We start from the raw sequence: 13030 nt of genomic DNA, 5'->3' as shown, positions 1-13030 counted from the left end.
AGAGAAAAGCCGCAGGGTCAAGGCGTAAAAAGGAAGACGGTAGGCTAATATACAGCCGTTCACCAGATAGCTTGCAGAGACAGCACGCCTCCACTCCCTCACTGGAGGAAAAACAATGCTGAAAGATATATACTCATGGCTCATATTGTTTGTCCACTCACTCTCTCTTTCGCTCTAAATCAAAGACCACTGGCAGTGGGTTTTTGACGAGCAGCAGTCCACAGACCCGGTCGCTGGGGAGTTGATTAAAAAGGTGACCGCGGGCGGTAGAAGGTCCCGAGCGCTCTCCAATCGCCACAGCACCTACTCAGTGGCTAAACACCATCACGGCCATATTTCAATAGGGTCAAGCTAAAGCGCCTCTGCAGTACACAGAGCCCCCGTAGAAACACAGTTCAACCAATGGGTCAGAGTGGAGGAGATTCTCAGAGTAACAAACCATCATCCATTCCCTAATGTCAACGCTCTAGTATAGAGAACAGGGGTAGTAACACCAAGGTTTTTTGGACCCATCATACGGATTTGCGATTCACCCCCTTCTTCCTCAACCTGTTGCAGGGCTCTAACACTGAACATTTTTTTTTAAATGTATTTTTTATTTCACCTTTATTTAACCAGGTAGGCAAGTTGAGAACAAGTTCTCATTTACAACTGCGACCTGGCCAAGATAAAGCAAAGCAGTTCGACAACATACAACAACACAGAGTTACACATGGAGTAAAACAACATACAGTCAATAATACAGTAGAAAAATAAGTATATATACAATGTGAGCAAATGAGGTGAGATAAAGGAGGTAAAGGCAATAAATAGGTCATGGTGGCAAAGTAAATACAATATAGCAATTAAAACACTGGAATGGTATTTTACTCACATGTGCCTAAATATTTTGCTGTGGACCTGGAATTAGAATTTTAGCGCACCTAGACAATTTCGGGATTATAGCTTCAATATCTGAACTACTATTCGTTGCGCTCCTAAATGTATTTGTGTGCGCCTACATTTTTCAACGTAAGCGCACACGTGTGCCTTGTAAAGGTCAGCGTGGAGCCCCGTGTTGCACAGCCTCACCCATCTACCACGATGACCTGTGACACTTCATTTCATGGGACCAACTTAGTAACATCAGCTTCTCTATCAAGTTCCCCGGAGAAAGGGGACATTCCTACTGAGGAACCGGATCTAGCCAAGGAGCCAAGGGTGAGACGCAATAAGCAGGGAACTGACCTGTGTGGCGCTTGCCTGCGGAGGAGGAAGAAGCTGGGGCACCGGGGGTGAGCGGGTTGGAGGCAGGGGTCACTGTGAGGCTACTCAGGGCTCCGGCGGGCAGTGGCTGGCCCCTCTTCAGTAGCTGCTTGTGCTCCTGCTGGCGGAAACGCGGGGGCACCTCACGGGGCGGGTAGCGGGGGCCTGAGGACGACGACGGAGGCTGAGGTGGGGTCTGCTGCTGTGGTGTTTGCTGGGTGCTAGGGGGGGCGCGCTTCCCATTGGTTCTGACTGAAGAGGAGGAGGAGGGGGGATGTGAGGCCTGGGGCAGGGTCACACAGGTGGTGGGGTGGTGGAGGGGACCGGGGCTGGGCTTAGCTGGCTCTGGCACTGGAGGAGGACGCAAACACAACACAGGAAGCAAGGTATTAACTAATGCTGCACAGCACACATCACTAATCCACTGTACTTTACAAGACAACATTGTTGGTTGAATGAGGTTAGTGTTATCATTTCCCTGATCGAGTATGACATGAACACACTGATCATTTAAACATGTTGATTTGAACGGATGTTACGTTACACCCCAAATATCTGACACCCGTATAACATGGATTGAAAACATATCCCTTATTTACTAAGGAGAAATCAAGCGAAACGTGGTTAGCATTTCCAAAGTAGCGTCTTAGTAATAACATGTAATAACCTTCCCTATGAGTCGGCCTGTGCTTGAACACCACCGACAGACAGCCCAGACAACATGAAAGGGCAAGTTCTCACACACACACTCACCTCTGCCTGACCCTGTGCATTCTTCTGTCTATTAGTTTCCCCAGAGAGAACAGCCCTCTAATCAAGCCTTGCCCAGACTGAGTGGTATTAGCAGTCGGTACTAGCAGGACCTACTGTGTCAGCCTACTGCGGCTAAAGGAGCTTAGCAAAGCCCTCTGGGTGAGCAGGAGGCTGGGGCTGGACAGGCTAAGAGCTGCGGCAGCCATATTGTCTCACAACACTTCCTGACCTCAGTGTTGCACTTCGCTGCTACATCAGTTTGGTGAATGTGAACACTTTGTGGTTCTATACTCCCTAGGTAGCTACGGATGAGAATTCATAGGCTGGTTTTAAAAACAACTGGCTGGCAGCTATGCCTCAGGGGAGGAGAAAGAAGAGAGAAGACAATCACAGACAGCCAAGAGAGAAGGGGGAGAGCGAGAGCGAAGGGGGAGAGCGAGAGCGAAGGGGGAGAGCGAGAGCGAAGGGATTGGCAATGGAGAGATGCAGATTAGCAGGCAACAGATGTCACTCTCCTGGGAACACAAGAGCCACTGTCAGGACTCTTGTCAAGACACTCATACAAAATGCACACAATGACATTTGAGGTCATATCAGTCTGACCAATTAGGACAACTGCAGCTTTTGTCATTCGTTCATGTTGACCAAGTTGTGGCACCAGAGAAATCTAACAGGGTGGGACTGTGTAGAGTCCCACACGAGAACAGTAGAGGACTGATGTGGCTGACTAGCTGTCCTGTGCTGCAGCAGCAGGGGTTAAAGCAAACACTGCAGGCAGGCCCACGCATTCCCTCTGCCTGCCAAAGGCCTGTCCCACTGCCAACACCGTTTCTATAAACAGAGCACCCTCTGCACATGAGCTGTGCACCCCTGTACCTCTGACACACACACACACACACACACACACACACTCTCTCAATATACTTCAAATATGCGCATACACAACCAGGTTCTCTCGATCACACAAACTGCATACAGATCTACCTCCCTCTCTGGTCAGAGCTGGCCCCTCCAGCAGGAGCTAGCTAGCTGGTTGGGAGCTGTAGCAGGCAGCGGGTGACGCACATATCTGATTAAATTCAGCCCCAGCCCGCCTGACGCAGTCACAGCCAATCAGCAGGCAGGGTGCTGCGTCCTCACAACCCACCCCATCCCTCGGCTCGCTCCCTATCCTTCGTCCTGCTCCTCTCTGTCTCCTTCGTCCTGCTCCTCTCTCTCCCTATCCTTCGTCCTGCTCCTCTGTCTCCTTCGTCCTTCTCTCTATCCTTCGTCCTGCTCCTCTCTCCCTATCCTTCGTCCTGCTCCCCTCTCTTCCTCAGTCTCCTTCGTCCTGCTCCTCTCTCCCCATCCTTCGTCCTGCTCCTCTCTCCCCATCCTTCGTCCTGCTCCTCTCTCTCCCCATCCTTCGTCCTGCTCCTCTCTCTCCCCATCCTTCGTCCTGCTCCTCTCTCTCCCCATCCTTCGTCCTGCTCCTCTCTCCCCATCCTTCGTCCTGCTCCTCTCTCTCCCCATCCTTCGTCCTGCTCCTCTCTCCCCATCTTCGTCCTGCTCCTCTCTCTCCCCATCCTTCGTCCTGCTCCTCTCTCTCCCTAGCCTTCGACCTGCTCCTCTCTCTCCCTATCCTTCGTCCTGCTCCTCTCTCTTCCTCAGTCTCCTTCGTCCTGCTCCTCTCTTCCTCAGTCTCCTTCGTCCTGCTCCTCTCTTCCTCAGTCTCCTTCGTCCTGCTCCTCTCTTCCTCAGTCTCCATCCTTCGTCCTGCTCCTCTCTCTCCCCATCCTTCGTCCTGCTCCTCTCTCTCCCCATCCTTCGTCCTGCTCCTCTCTCCCCATCTTCGTCCTGCTCCTCTCTCTCCCCATCCTTCGTCCTGCTCTTCTCTCCCCCTAGCCTTCGACCTGCTCCTCTCTCTCCCTATCCTTCGTCCTGCTCCTCTCTCTTCCTCAGTCTCCTTCGTCCTGCTCCTCTGTCTCCTTCGTCCTTCTCTCTATCCTTCGTCCTGCTCCTCTCTCCCTATCCTTCGTCCTGCTCCTCTCTCCCCATCCTTCGTCCTGCTCCTCTCTCTCCCCATCCTTCGTCCTGCTCCTCTCTCCCCATCCTTCGTCCTGCTCCTCTGTCTCCTTCGTCCTTCTCTCTATCCTTCATCCTGCTCCTCTCTCTCCCTCAGTCTCCTTCGTCCTGCTCCTCTCTCTCCCTAAGTCTCCTTCGTCCTGCTCCTCTCTCTCCCTATCCTTCGTCCTGCACCTCTCTCCCTATCCTTCGACCTGCTCCTCTCTCTCCCTATCCTTCGACCTGCTCCTCTCTCTCCCTATCCTTCGTCCTGCTCCTCTCTCCCTATCCTTCGTCCTGCTCCTCTCTCTCCCTATCCTTCGTCCTGCTCCCCTCTCTTCCTCAGTCTCCTTCGTCCTGCTCCTCTCTCTCCCCATCCTTCGTCCTGCTCCTCTCTCCCCATCATTTGACCTGCTCCTCTCTCTCCCTAGCCTTCGACCTGCTCCTCTCTCTCCCTATCCTTCGTCCTGCTCCTCTCTCTTCCTCAGTCTCCTTCGTCCTGCTCCTCTCTTCCTCAGTCTCCATCCTTCGTCTTGCTCCTCTCTTCCTCAGTCTCCATCCTTCGTCCTGCTCCTCTCTCTCCCCATCCTTCGTCCTGCTCCTCTCTCTCCCCATCCTTCGTCCTGCTCCTCTCTCCCCATCTTCGTCCTGCTCCTCTCTCTCCCCATCCTTCGTCCTGCTCCTCTCTCTCCCTAGCCTTCGACCTGCTCCTCTCTCTCCCTATCCTTCGTCCTGCTCCTCTCTCTTCCTAAGTCTCCTTCGTCCTGCTCCTCTCTTCCTCAGTTTCCTTCGTCCTGCTCCTCTGTCTCCTTCGTCCTTCTCTCTATCCTTCGTCCTGCTCCTCTCTCCCTATCCTTCGTCCTGCTCCTCTCTCCCCATCCTTCGTCCTGCTCCTCTCTCCCCATCCTTCGTCCTGCTCCTCTCTGTCTCCTTCGTCCTTCTCTCTATCCTTCATCCTGCTCCTCTCTCCCTCAGTCTCCTTCGTCCTGCTCCTCTCTCTCCCTAAGTCTCCTTCGTCCTGCTCCTCTCTCTCCCTATCCTTGGCCCTGCTCCTCTCTCTCCCTATCCTTGGTCCTGCTCCTCTCTCTCCCTATCCTTCGTCCTGCACCTCTCTCCCTATCCTTCGACCTGCTCCTCTCTCTCCCTATCCTTCGACCTGCTCCTCTCTCTCCCTATCCTTCGTCCTGCTCCTCTCTCTCCCTATCCTTCGTCCTGCTCCTCTCTCTCCCTATCCTTCGTCCTGCTCCCCTCTCTTCCTCAGTCTCCTTCGTCCTGCTCCTCTCTCTCCCCATCCTTCGTCCTGCTCCTCTCTCCCCATCATTTGACCTGCTCCTCTCTCTCCCTAAGTCTCCTTCGTCCTGCTCCTCTCTCTCCCTATCCTTGGCCCTGCTCCTCTCTCTCCCTATCCTTGGTCCTGCTCCTCTCTCTCCCTATCCTTCGTCCTGCTCCTCTCTCCCTATCCTTCGACCTGCTCCTCTCTCTCCCTATCCTTCGACCTGCTCCTCTCTCCCTATCCTTCGTCCTGCTCCTCTCTCCCTATCCTTCGTCCTGCTCCTCTCTCTCCCTATCCTTCGTCCTGCTCCCCTCTCTTCCTCAGTCTCCTTCGTCCTGCTCCTCTCTCTCCCCCATCCTTCGTCCTGCTCCTCTCTCCCCATCATTTGACCTGCTCCTCTCTCTCCCTATCCTTCGACCTGCTCCTCTCTCTCACTGTCCTTGGTCCTGCCCCTCTCTCTTCCTCAGTCTCCTTCGTCCTACTCCTCTCTTCCTCAGTCTCCTTCGTCCTGCTCCTCTCTCTCCCTAAGTCTCCTTCGACCTGCTCCTCTCTCTCCCTATCCTTCGACCTGCTCCTCTCTCTCCATATCCTTCGTCCTGCTCCTCTCTCTCCCCAACCTTCGTCCTGCTCCCCTCTTCCTCAGTCTCCTTCGTCCTGCTCCTCTCTCTCCCCATCCTTCGTCCTGCTCCTCTCTCCCCCTCAGTCTTCTTCGTCCTGCTCCTCTCTCCCTAAGTCTCCTTCGTCCTGCTCCTCTCTCTCCCAATCCTTCGTCCTGCTCCTCTCTCCCCATCCTTCGCCTGCTCCTCTCTCCCCATCCTTCGTCCTGCTCCTCTCTCCCCATCCTTCGTCCTGCTCCTCTCTCCCCTATCCTTCGTCCTGCTCCTCTGTCTCCTTCGTCCTGCTCCTCTCTCCCCTATCCTTCGACCTGCTCCTCTCTCTCCCTGTCCTTCGACCTGCTCCTCTCTCTCCCTATCCTTCGACCTGCTCCTCTCTCTCCCTATCCTTCGACCTGCTCCTCTCTCTCCCTATCCTTCGTCCTGCTCCTCTCTCCCTATCCTTCGTCCTGCTCCTCTCTCCCTATCCTTCGTCCTTCTCTCTATCCTTCGTCCTGATCCTCTCTCTCCCTGAGTCTCCTTCGTCCTGATCCTCTCTCTCCCTGAGTCTCCTTCGTCCTGCTCCTCTCTCCCCGTCCTTCGACCTGCTCCCCTCTCTCCCCGTCCTTCGACCTGCTCCCCTCTCTCCCCGTCCTTCGACCTGCTCCTCTCAGTCTCCTTCGTCCTTCTCCTCTGTCTCCTTCGTCCTTCTCCTCTGTCTCCTTCGTCCTTCTCCTCTGTCTCCTTCGTCCTTCTCTCTCAGTCTCCTTCGTCCTTCTCTCTCAGTCTCCTTCGTCCTTCTCTCTCTGTCTCCTTCGTCCTTCTCTGTCTCCTTCGTCCTTCTCTCTGTCTCCTTCGTCCTTCTCTCCCAGTCTCCTTCGTCCTTCTCTCTCAGTCTCCTTCGTCCTTCTCTCTCAGTCTCCTTCGTCCTTCTCTCTCAGTCTCCTTCGTCCTTCTCTCTCAGTCTCCTTCGTCCTTCTCTCAGTCTCCTTCGTCCTTCTCTCTAAGTCTCCTTCGTCCTTCTCTCAGTCTCCTTCGTCCTTCTCTCAGTCTCCTTCGTCCTTCTCTCTCAGTCTCCTTCGTCCTTCTCTCTGACTCCTTCGTCCTTCTCTCTCAGTCTCCTTCGTCCTTCTCTCTGTCTCCTTCGTCCTTCTCTCTGTCTCCTTCGTCCTTCTCTCTCTCTGTCTCCTTCGTCCTTCTCCGTCCCTCTCTCAGTCTCCTTCGTCCTTCTCCGTCCCTCTCTCAGTCTCCTTCGTCCTTCTCCGTCCCTCTCTCTGTCTCCTTCGTCCTTCTCCGTCCCTCTCTGTCTCCTTCGTCCTTCTCCGTCCCTCTCTGTCTCCTTCGTCCTTCTCCGTCCCTCTCTCAGTCTCCTTCGTCCTTCTCCGTCCCTCTCTCAGTCTCCTTCGTCCTTCTCCGTCCCTCTCTGTCTCCTTCGTCCTTCTCCGTCCCTCTCTCAGTCTCCTTCGTCCTTCTCCGTCCCTCTCTCAGTCTCCTTCGTCCCCCTCTGCCTCCTTCGTCCCCCTCTGCCTCCTTCGTCCCCCTCTGCCTCCTTCGTCCCCCTCTGCCTCCTTCGTCCCCCTCTGCCTCCTTCGTCCTCCGTCCTTCTCACAGTCTCCTCCGTCCTTCTCTCAGTCTCCTCCGTCCTTCTCCGTCCCTCTCTCAGTCTCCTCCGTCCTTCTCCGTCCCTCTCTCAGTCTCCTCCGTCCTTCTCCGTCCCTCTCTCAGTCTCCTCCGTCCTTCTCCGTCCCTCTCTCAGTCTCCTTCGTCCTTCTCCGTCCCTCTCAGTCTCCTTCGTCCTTCTGTCTCCTTCGTCCTTCTCTCTCTGTCTCCTTCGTCCTTCTCTCTCTGTCTCCTTCGTCCTTCTCTCTCTGTCTCCTTCGTCCTTCTCTCTCTGTCTCCTTCGTCCTTCTCTCTCTGTCTCCTTCGTCCTTCTCTCTCTGTCTCCTTCGTCCTTCTCTCTCTGTCTCCTTCGTCCTTCTCTCTCTGTCTCCTTCGTCCTTCTCTCTCTGTCTCCTTCGTCCTTCTCTCTCTGTCTCCTTCGTCCTTCTCTCTCTGTCTCCTTCGTCCTTCTCTCTGTCTCCTTCGTCCTTCTCTCTGTCTCCTTCGTCCTTCTCTCAGTCTCCTTCGTCCTTCTCTCAGTCTCCTTCGTCCTTCTCTCAGTCTCCTTCGTCCTTCTCTCAGTCTCCTTCGTCCTTCTCTCAGTCTCCTTCGTCCTTCTCTCTCAGTCTCCTTCGTCCTTCTCTCTCAGTCTCCTTCGTCCTTCTCTCAGTCTCCTTCGTCCTTCTCTCAGTCTCCTTCGTCCTTCTCTCTCAGTCTCCTTCGTCCTTCTCTCTCAGTCTCCTTCGTCCTTCTCTCTCAGTCTCCTTCGTCCTTCTCTCTCTGTCTCCTTCGTCCTTCTCTCTGTCTCCTTCGTCCTTCTCTCTCAGTCTCCTTCGTCCTTCTCTCTCAGTCTCCTTCGTCCTTCTCTTTAAGTCTCCTTCGTCCTTCTCTCTCAGTCTCCTTCGTCCTTCTCTCTCAGTCTCCTTCGTCCTTCTCTCTAAGTCTCCTTCGTCCTTCTCTCTAAGTCTCCTTCGTCCTTCTCTCTCTTGCCTTTTACAAAGGCCACCCCCGCCTGTTCTATTTCTCCCTCCGCTCAGCCATTCCATTCTCTCCCTTCAACCCGTCTCTCGCCCTCCCTCCCTTTTATTCTCTGGTGCTCCCTCCCCCTCGTTCATCCAATTCAGCCTCTCATTGTTCACTGCTGCTCTGAATCCATTAGAGGAAGCAGATGGACTGCTGGGCTGTTACTGCTCACACAGAGGCCGGCAGCCTCTCTCTCACACTATGAATCACAGCTTCTATGACGTGGGTGGGGGGGGGGGGGTGTACGTTGTGAGTGTGGATATCCCACATTATGCGAGTGTGTCTGGGGGGGGGGTTGGTTCGGTGTGTGTTCCACTCTATTCTCCAGTAGCCTCTGTTTATGACAACACTGGTGCTTTTACAACACAATGAAATAGCTATTAAAGCACTATGTGGTGCGTGTAAACGATCACAGTTTATCTAGTCTATGATGTGAAATGGCTGTTATTCCAGCCAGCTGGGTAATCTGTAGCCATCTTTGGAATAATCTCGGGAGAGAGCAGGTGTGTGTGTGTGTGAGCATGAACGGCGGTTACGATGCGATAGGACGTCTAGGCTCAAAACAAAGATATAGAAAAACATTAGTCTTTCTTTTTGGGGGAAGAGTTCATTTTTAATCCTAACGGACGCTAAAGTGCTTTGTGGGAGATTTCCGAGGCGAGGGGAAACCAAATCCTGTCACCAGGATGAGAGAAAGCCATATCAAAATGCTGTCTAGTCAAGTTCTCTAGCACCATCATTTGTGAGAGAACTTTTTTTTTTATATATGGGAGATTCACCTGCCTATCTGATCGGAGAGATAGCAGGTGATACGTGTGACACTGTCATACACCAAAGACTTGGAGGGGAGATTGAGAGATAGTAGGAACACCCAGAGCGAGAGGCATAGTAAAGGGAGAGAATGAAATATGGAGTGAATGGAGAAAGAGAGTCAGAATGGTACACAGAATTAGAGAGCGCAAATGAGAGTGTGAGAACGAGAGAGAGATGGGGAGCAAACAAACTGCAATACTAGACCCTTTGGGGTTGCTAAAGCCTTAAAAAAACTATTTGATATTCAAAGGAGAGTCAATTAAATAAACCATTATAATGAGTCGCACTGTAAATTCCATTAAACCCTCTGAATGGAGAATCACTCCTAGCCAAACTTGTAATTATGGCCTCCTGTCCCCCACTCTCAATGGTTTATTACACCGAAAAAGAAGAAAAAGCTTGAGCGAAAAGGATGATGGTCAAGAGGGCAGGCCCTGGTGCATAAGGAGCCATTGTGATTGGCTCGGTTATGGCGTGCGCACGCCTTGCTTTGAAGGGTTCTGGGAATCGTCCATGTCAGAGGTTAGCTACGTGCTGCCATTGTGTTGCATTTTAATACGCGACCATGTTCACAGCGGGGGAGGGCTGTGTGTGGAACACATAAGTGGACTAAATACAGGAGGCTGATAAACCTCTTCTAGAGTTAAATGACTAATTGAAAATCAAATGTTATGAGACGTCATGAAAAGCCATATTTTTCATATCCAAGAAACGCATTGGAAAGAAGTGATGTAGCGGAGATTTAACTAAACCATCTGACCAATGAGGTGTATTTGTGTTTAGTGGCCTTGTTTAAAGTGGATACAGGGTAGTTGAGAGGTATGACAGTACTAAAGGTTAAGAGGGGCTATAGACTTTAGTGGTACTGAAGGAGCAGTATCTTTGAGTGTTGATGGTTGCTTGTTAAGATACACCCAGACAGTGTCTTGTGAGAGTGTGTACCATGGGAGGTGGGGGTGTCTGAGGTTCCATCTGTCAGTAGTAAACCCTGTAGCGGGTCAGAGACCCCCCCACACACACACACACACAGACTAAAAAGGCACAGCTTTCCACCCCTCACCCTTCCCTGGGTACTAGGCCGTCACCATGGAGATGAGCACTGTTCCCATGCCTAATGCACCTCTGCTCGGTGGGCCTCCTGTGACCCCCCCCCACCCCCGACACACACACACACACACTAATGAGCAGAGGGCTCATCTCAGCAGTGTCGACCCATTCTCTCCACACTTTCTACATGTTTTAGGAGTCTGGTTGATCCATAGAGACAATTCATAGAGATGGCTTGTTAGAATTCACTATGGGTAGATAACTCTAAGCCAAAGTCCCACACTTAGATAGGATTCAGTCAGTCTTCCCTTATCCATACAGTTTATCCAAAGTAGGAGGTTGCCCAAAGACTGATCTAAGGTCAGATGTGTGTTTTCTACACATTATGGTGAGAAGGTAAGCTGATCCTAGATCTGTGCACAAGGACAGCTTCTATCCACGTGCCTTAGGAGTCAGGTGTATACCACTGAGCCAATGCTTCCCACGTAGATATGATTAGTCAGTAAATCCTCATCAACACACAAAATGGCTGAATGGTGGTTTGACATGAAGAGGCAGAATGTGACCTGAAGCAAAAGACAGGAGGGCTGCCTCTTCCAGACATACCAGGCAGTCCTGCTCAGCAACACACACCCTCTCCCCAATACAAAAGGAGCCTCTTTGTTAAATTCTATTAATATCAGCACATACACTTTACTATTAATCTGCCTTTAAATGTGACATGAGCCCTCTCAGCTGTGGTATAACTGAGGGTGTATTGAATTGCCTCTTCTGTCTGCAGCGTGTGAATGATAATCCAACATGAATACATGCAGAAAATACCCCCCCATCTCTTTCTCTTTGTCCCCCCCCATCCCCCTCTCTCTACCCCTAATCAACCCACTCCACTTGACATGCAAGCAAAGAGAAAACAATTATCCTTGGCATCCATAAATCCACGGGACGTAAACCAGGATCCAGTCACTCACTATTCATTTACAGAGTATTTATTAATGTTGCAGTTCGACACAGAAAGGCGACGGCACCCCCCCCCCCCCCCCCCACGGGAAAGTCAATTATCCCCCAATTAGATAGCAATTCAAGAAATCCGACTAAAAAGTGTTGACACAATTAATTAAATGTGAAATCACAAATTAATCCAATATGCATATTACGCTGCGATGTCGTCCGGTTTCCCGGGTGGAAATAATGCAGTTCTCCTGTGGCCGCGGTAACGCCGTGTAAATACACTGCTCAAAAAAATAAAGGGAACACTTAAACAACACATCCTAGATCTGAATGAAAGAAATAATCTTATTAAATACTTTTTTCTTTACATAGTTGAATGTGCTGACAACAAAAATCACACAAAAATAATCAATGGAAATCCAATTTATCAACACATGGAGGTCTGGATTTGGAGTCACACTCAAAATTAAAGTGGAAAACCACACTACAGGCTGATCCAACTTTGATGTAATGTCCTTAAAACAAGTCAAAATGAGGCTCAGTAGTGTGTGTGGCCTCCACGTGCCTGTAGGACCTCCCTACAACGCCTGGGCATGCTCCTGATGAGGTGGCGGATGGTCTCCTGACGGATCTCCTCCCAGACCTGGACTAAAGCATCCGCCAACTCATGGACAGTCTGTGGTGCAATGTGGCGTTGGTGGATGGAGTGAGACATGATGTCCCAGATGTGTTCAATTGGATTCAGTTCTGGGGAACGGGCGGGCCAGTCCATAGCATCAATGCCTTCCTCTTGCAGGAACTGCTGACACACTCCAGCCACATGAGGTCTAGCATTGTCTTGCATTAGGAGGAACCCAGGGCCAACCGCACCAGCATATGGTCTCACAAGGGGTCTGAGGATCTCATCTCGGTACCTAATGGCAGTCAGGCTACCTCTGGCGAGCACATGGAGGGCTGCACGGCCCCCCAAAGAAATGCCACCCCACACCATGACTGACCCACCGCCAAACCGGTCATGCTGGAGGATGTTGCAGGCAGCAGAACGTTCTCCACGGCGTCTCCAGACTCTGTCATGTCTGTCACATGTGCTCAGTGGGAACCTGCTTTCATCTGTGAAGAGCACAGGGCGCCAGTGGCGAATTTGCCAATCTTGGTGTTCTCTGGCAAATGCCAAACGTCCTGCACGGTGTTGGGCTGTAAGCACAACCCCCACCTGTGGAAGTCGGGCCCTCATACCACCCTCATGGAGTCTGTTTCTGACCGTTTGAGCAGACACATGCACATTTGTGGCCTGCTGGAGGTCATTTTGCAGGGCTCTGGCAGTGCTCCTCCTTGCACAAAGGCGGAGGTAGCGGTCCTGCTGCTGGGTTGTTGCCCTCCTACGGCCTCCTCCACGTCTCCTGATGTACTGGCCTGTCTCCTGGTAGCGCCTCCATGCTCTGGACACTACGCTGACAGACACAGCAAACCTTCTTGCCACAGCTCGCATTGATGTGCCATCCTGGATGAGCTGCACTACCTGAGCCACTTGTGTGGGTTGTAGACTCCGTCTCATGCTACCACTAGAGTGAAAGCACCGCCAGCATTTAAAAGTGACCAAAACATCAGCCAGGAAGCATAGGAACTGAGAAGTGGTCTGTGGTCACCACCTGCTGAACCACTCCTTTATTGGGGGTGTCTTGCTTATTGCCTA

At 52.0% G+C, this 13030-nt stretch overlaps 1 protein-coding gene across 5 annotated transcripts in view; it reads right to left on the bottom strand.

The window, feature by feature from the left end:
- The window catches only part of LOC115178916 (trinucleotide repeat-containing gene 6C protein), a 65695-nt gene that overhangs the window by 34460 nt on the left and 18205 nt on the right, over nucleotides 1-13030 (bottom strand). For 3 of the 5 annotated variants that reach the window (XM_029740349.1, XM_029740348.1, XM_029740350.1), the window contains one exon: nucleotides 1228-1596. The exons of 1 other annotated variant lie outside the window; for it this stretch is intronic. In XM_029740349.1, coding sequence (XP_029596209.1) covers nucleotides 1228-1596 — 369 coding nt within the window. Of the gene's footprint in view, nucleotides 1-1227; nucleotides 1597-13030 lie in introns of those variants that run through there. One more of the 5 variants, XM_029740354.1, reaches the window with a different exon arrangement.

This window comes from Salmo trutta, chromosome 38, assembly GCF_901001165.1.
Source record: "Salmo trutta chromosome 38, fSalTru1.1, whole genome shotgun sequence".
Lineage (NCBI taxonomy): Eukaryota > Metazoa > Chordata > Actinopteri > Salmoniformes > Salmonidae > Salmo > Salmo trutta.
This window is presented reverse-complemented; position numbering and strand designations above follow the sequence as displayed.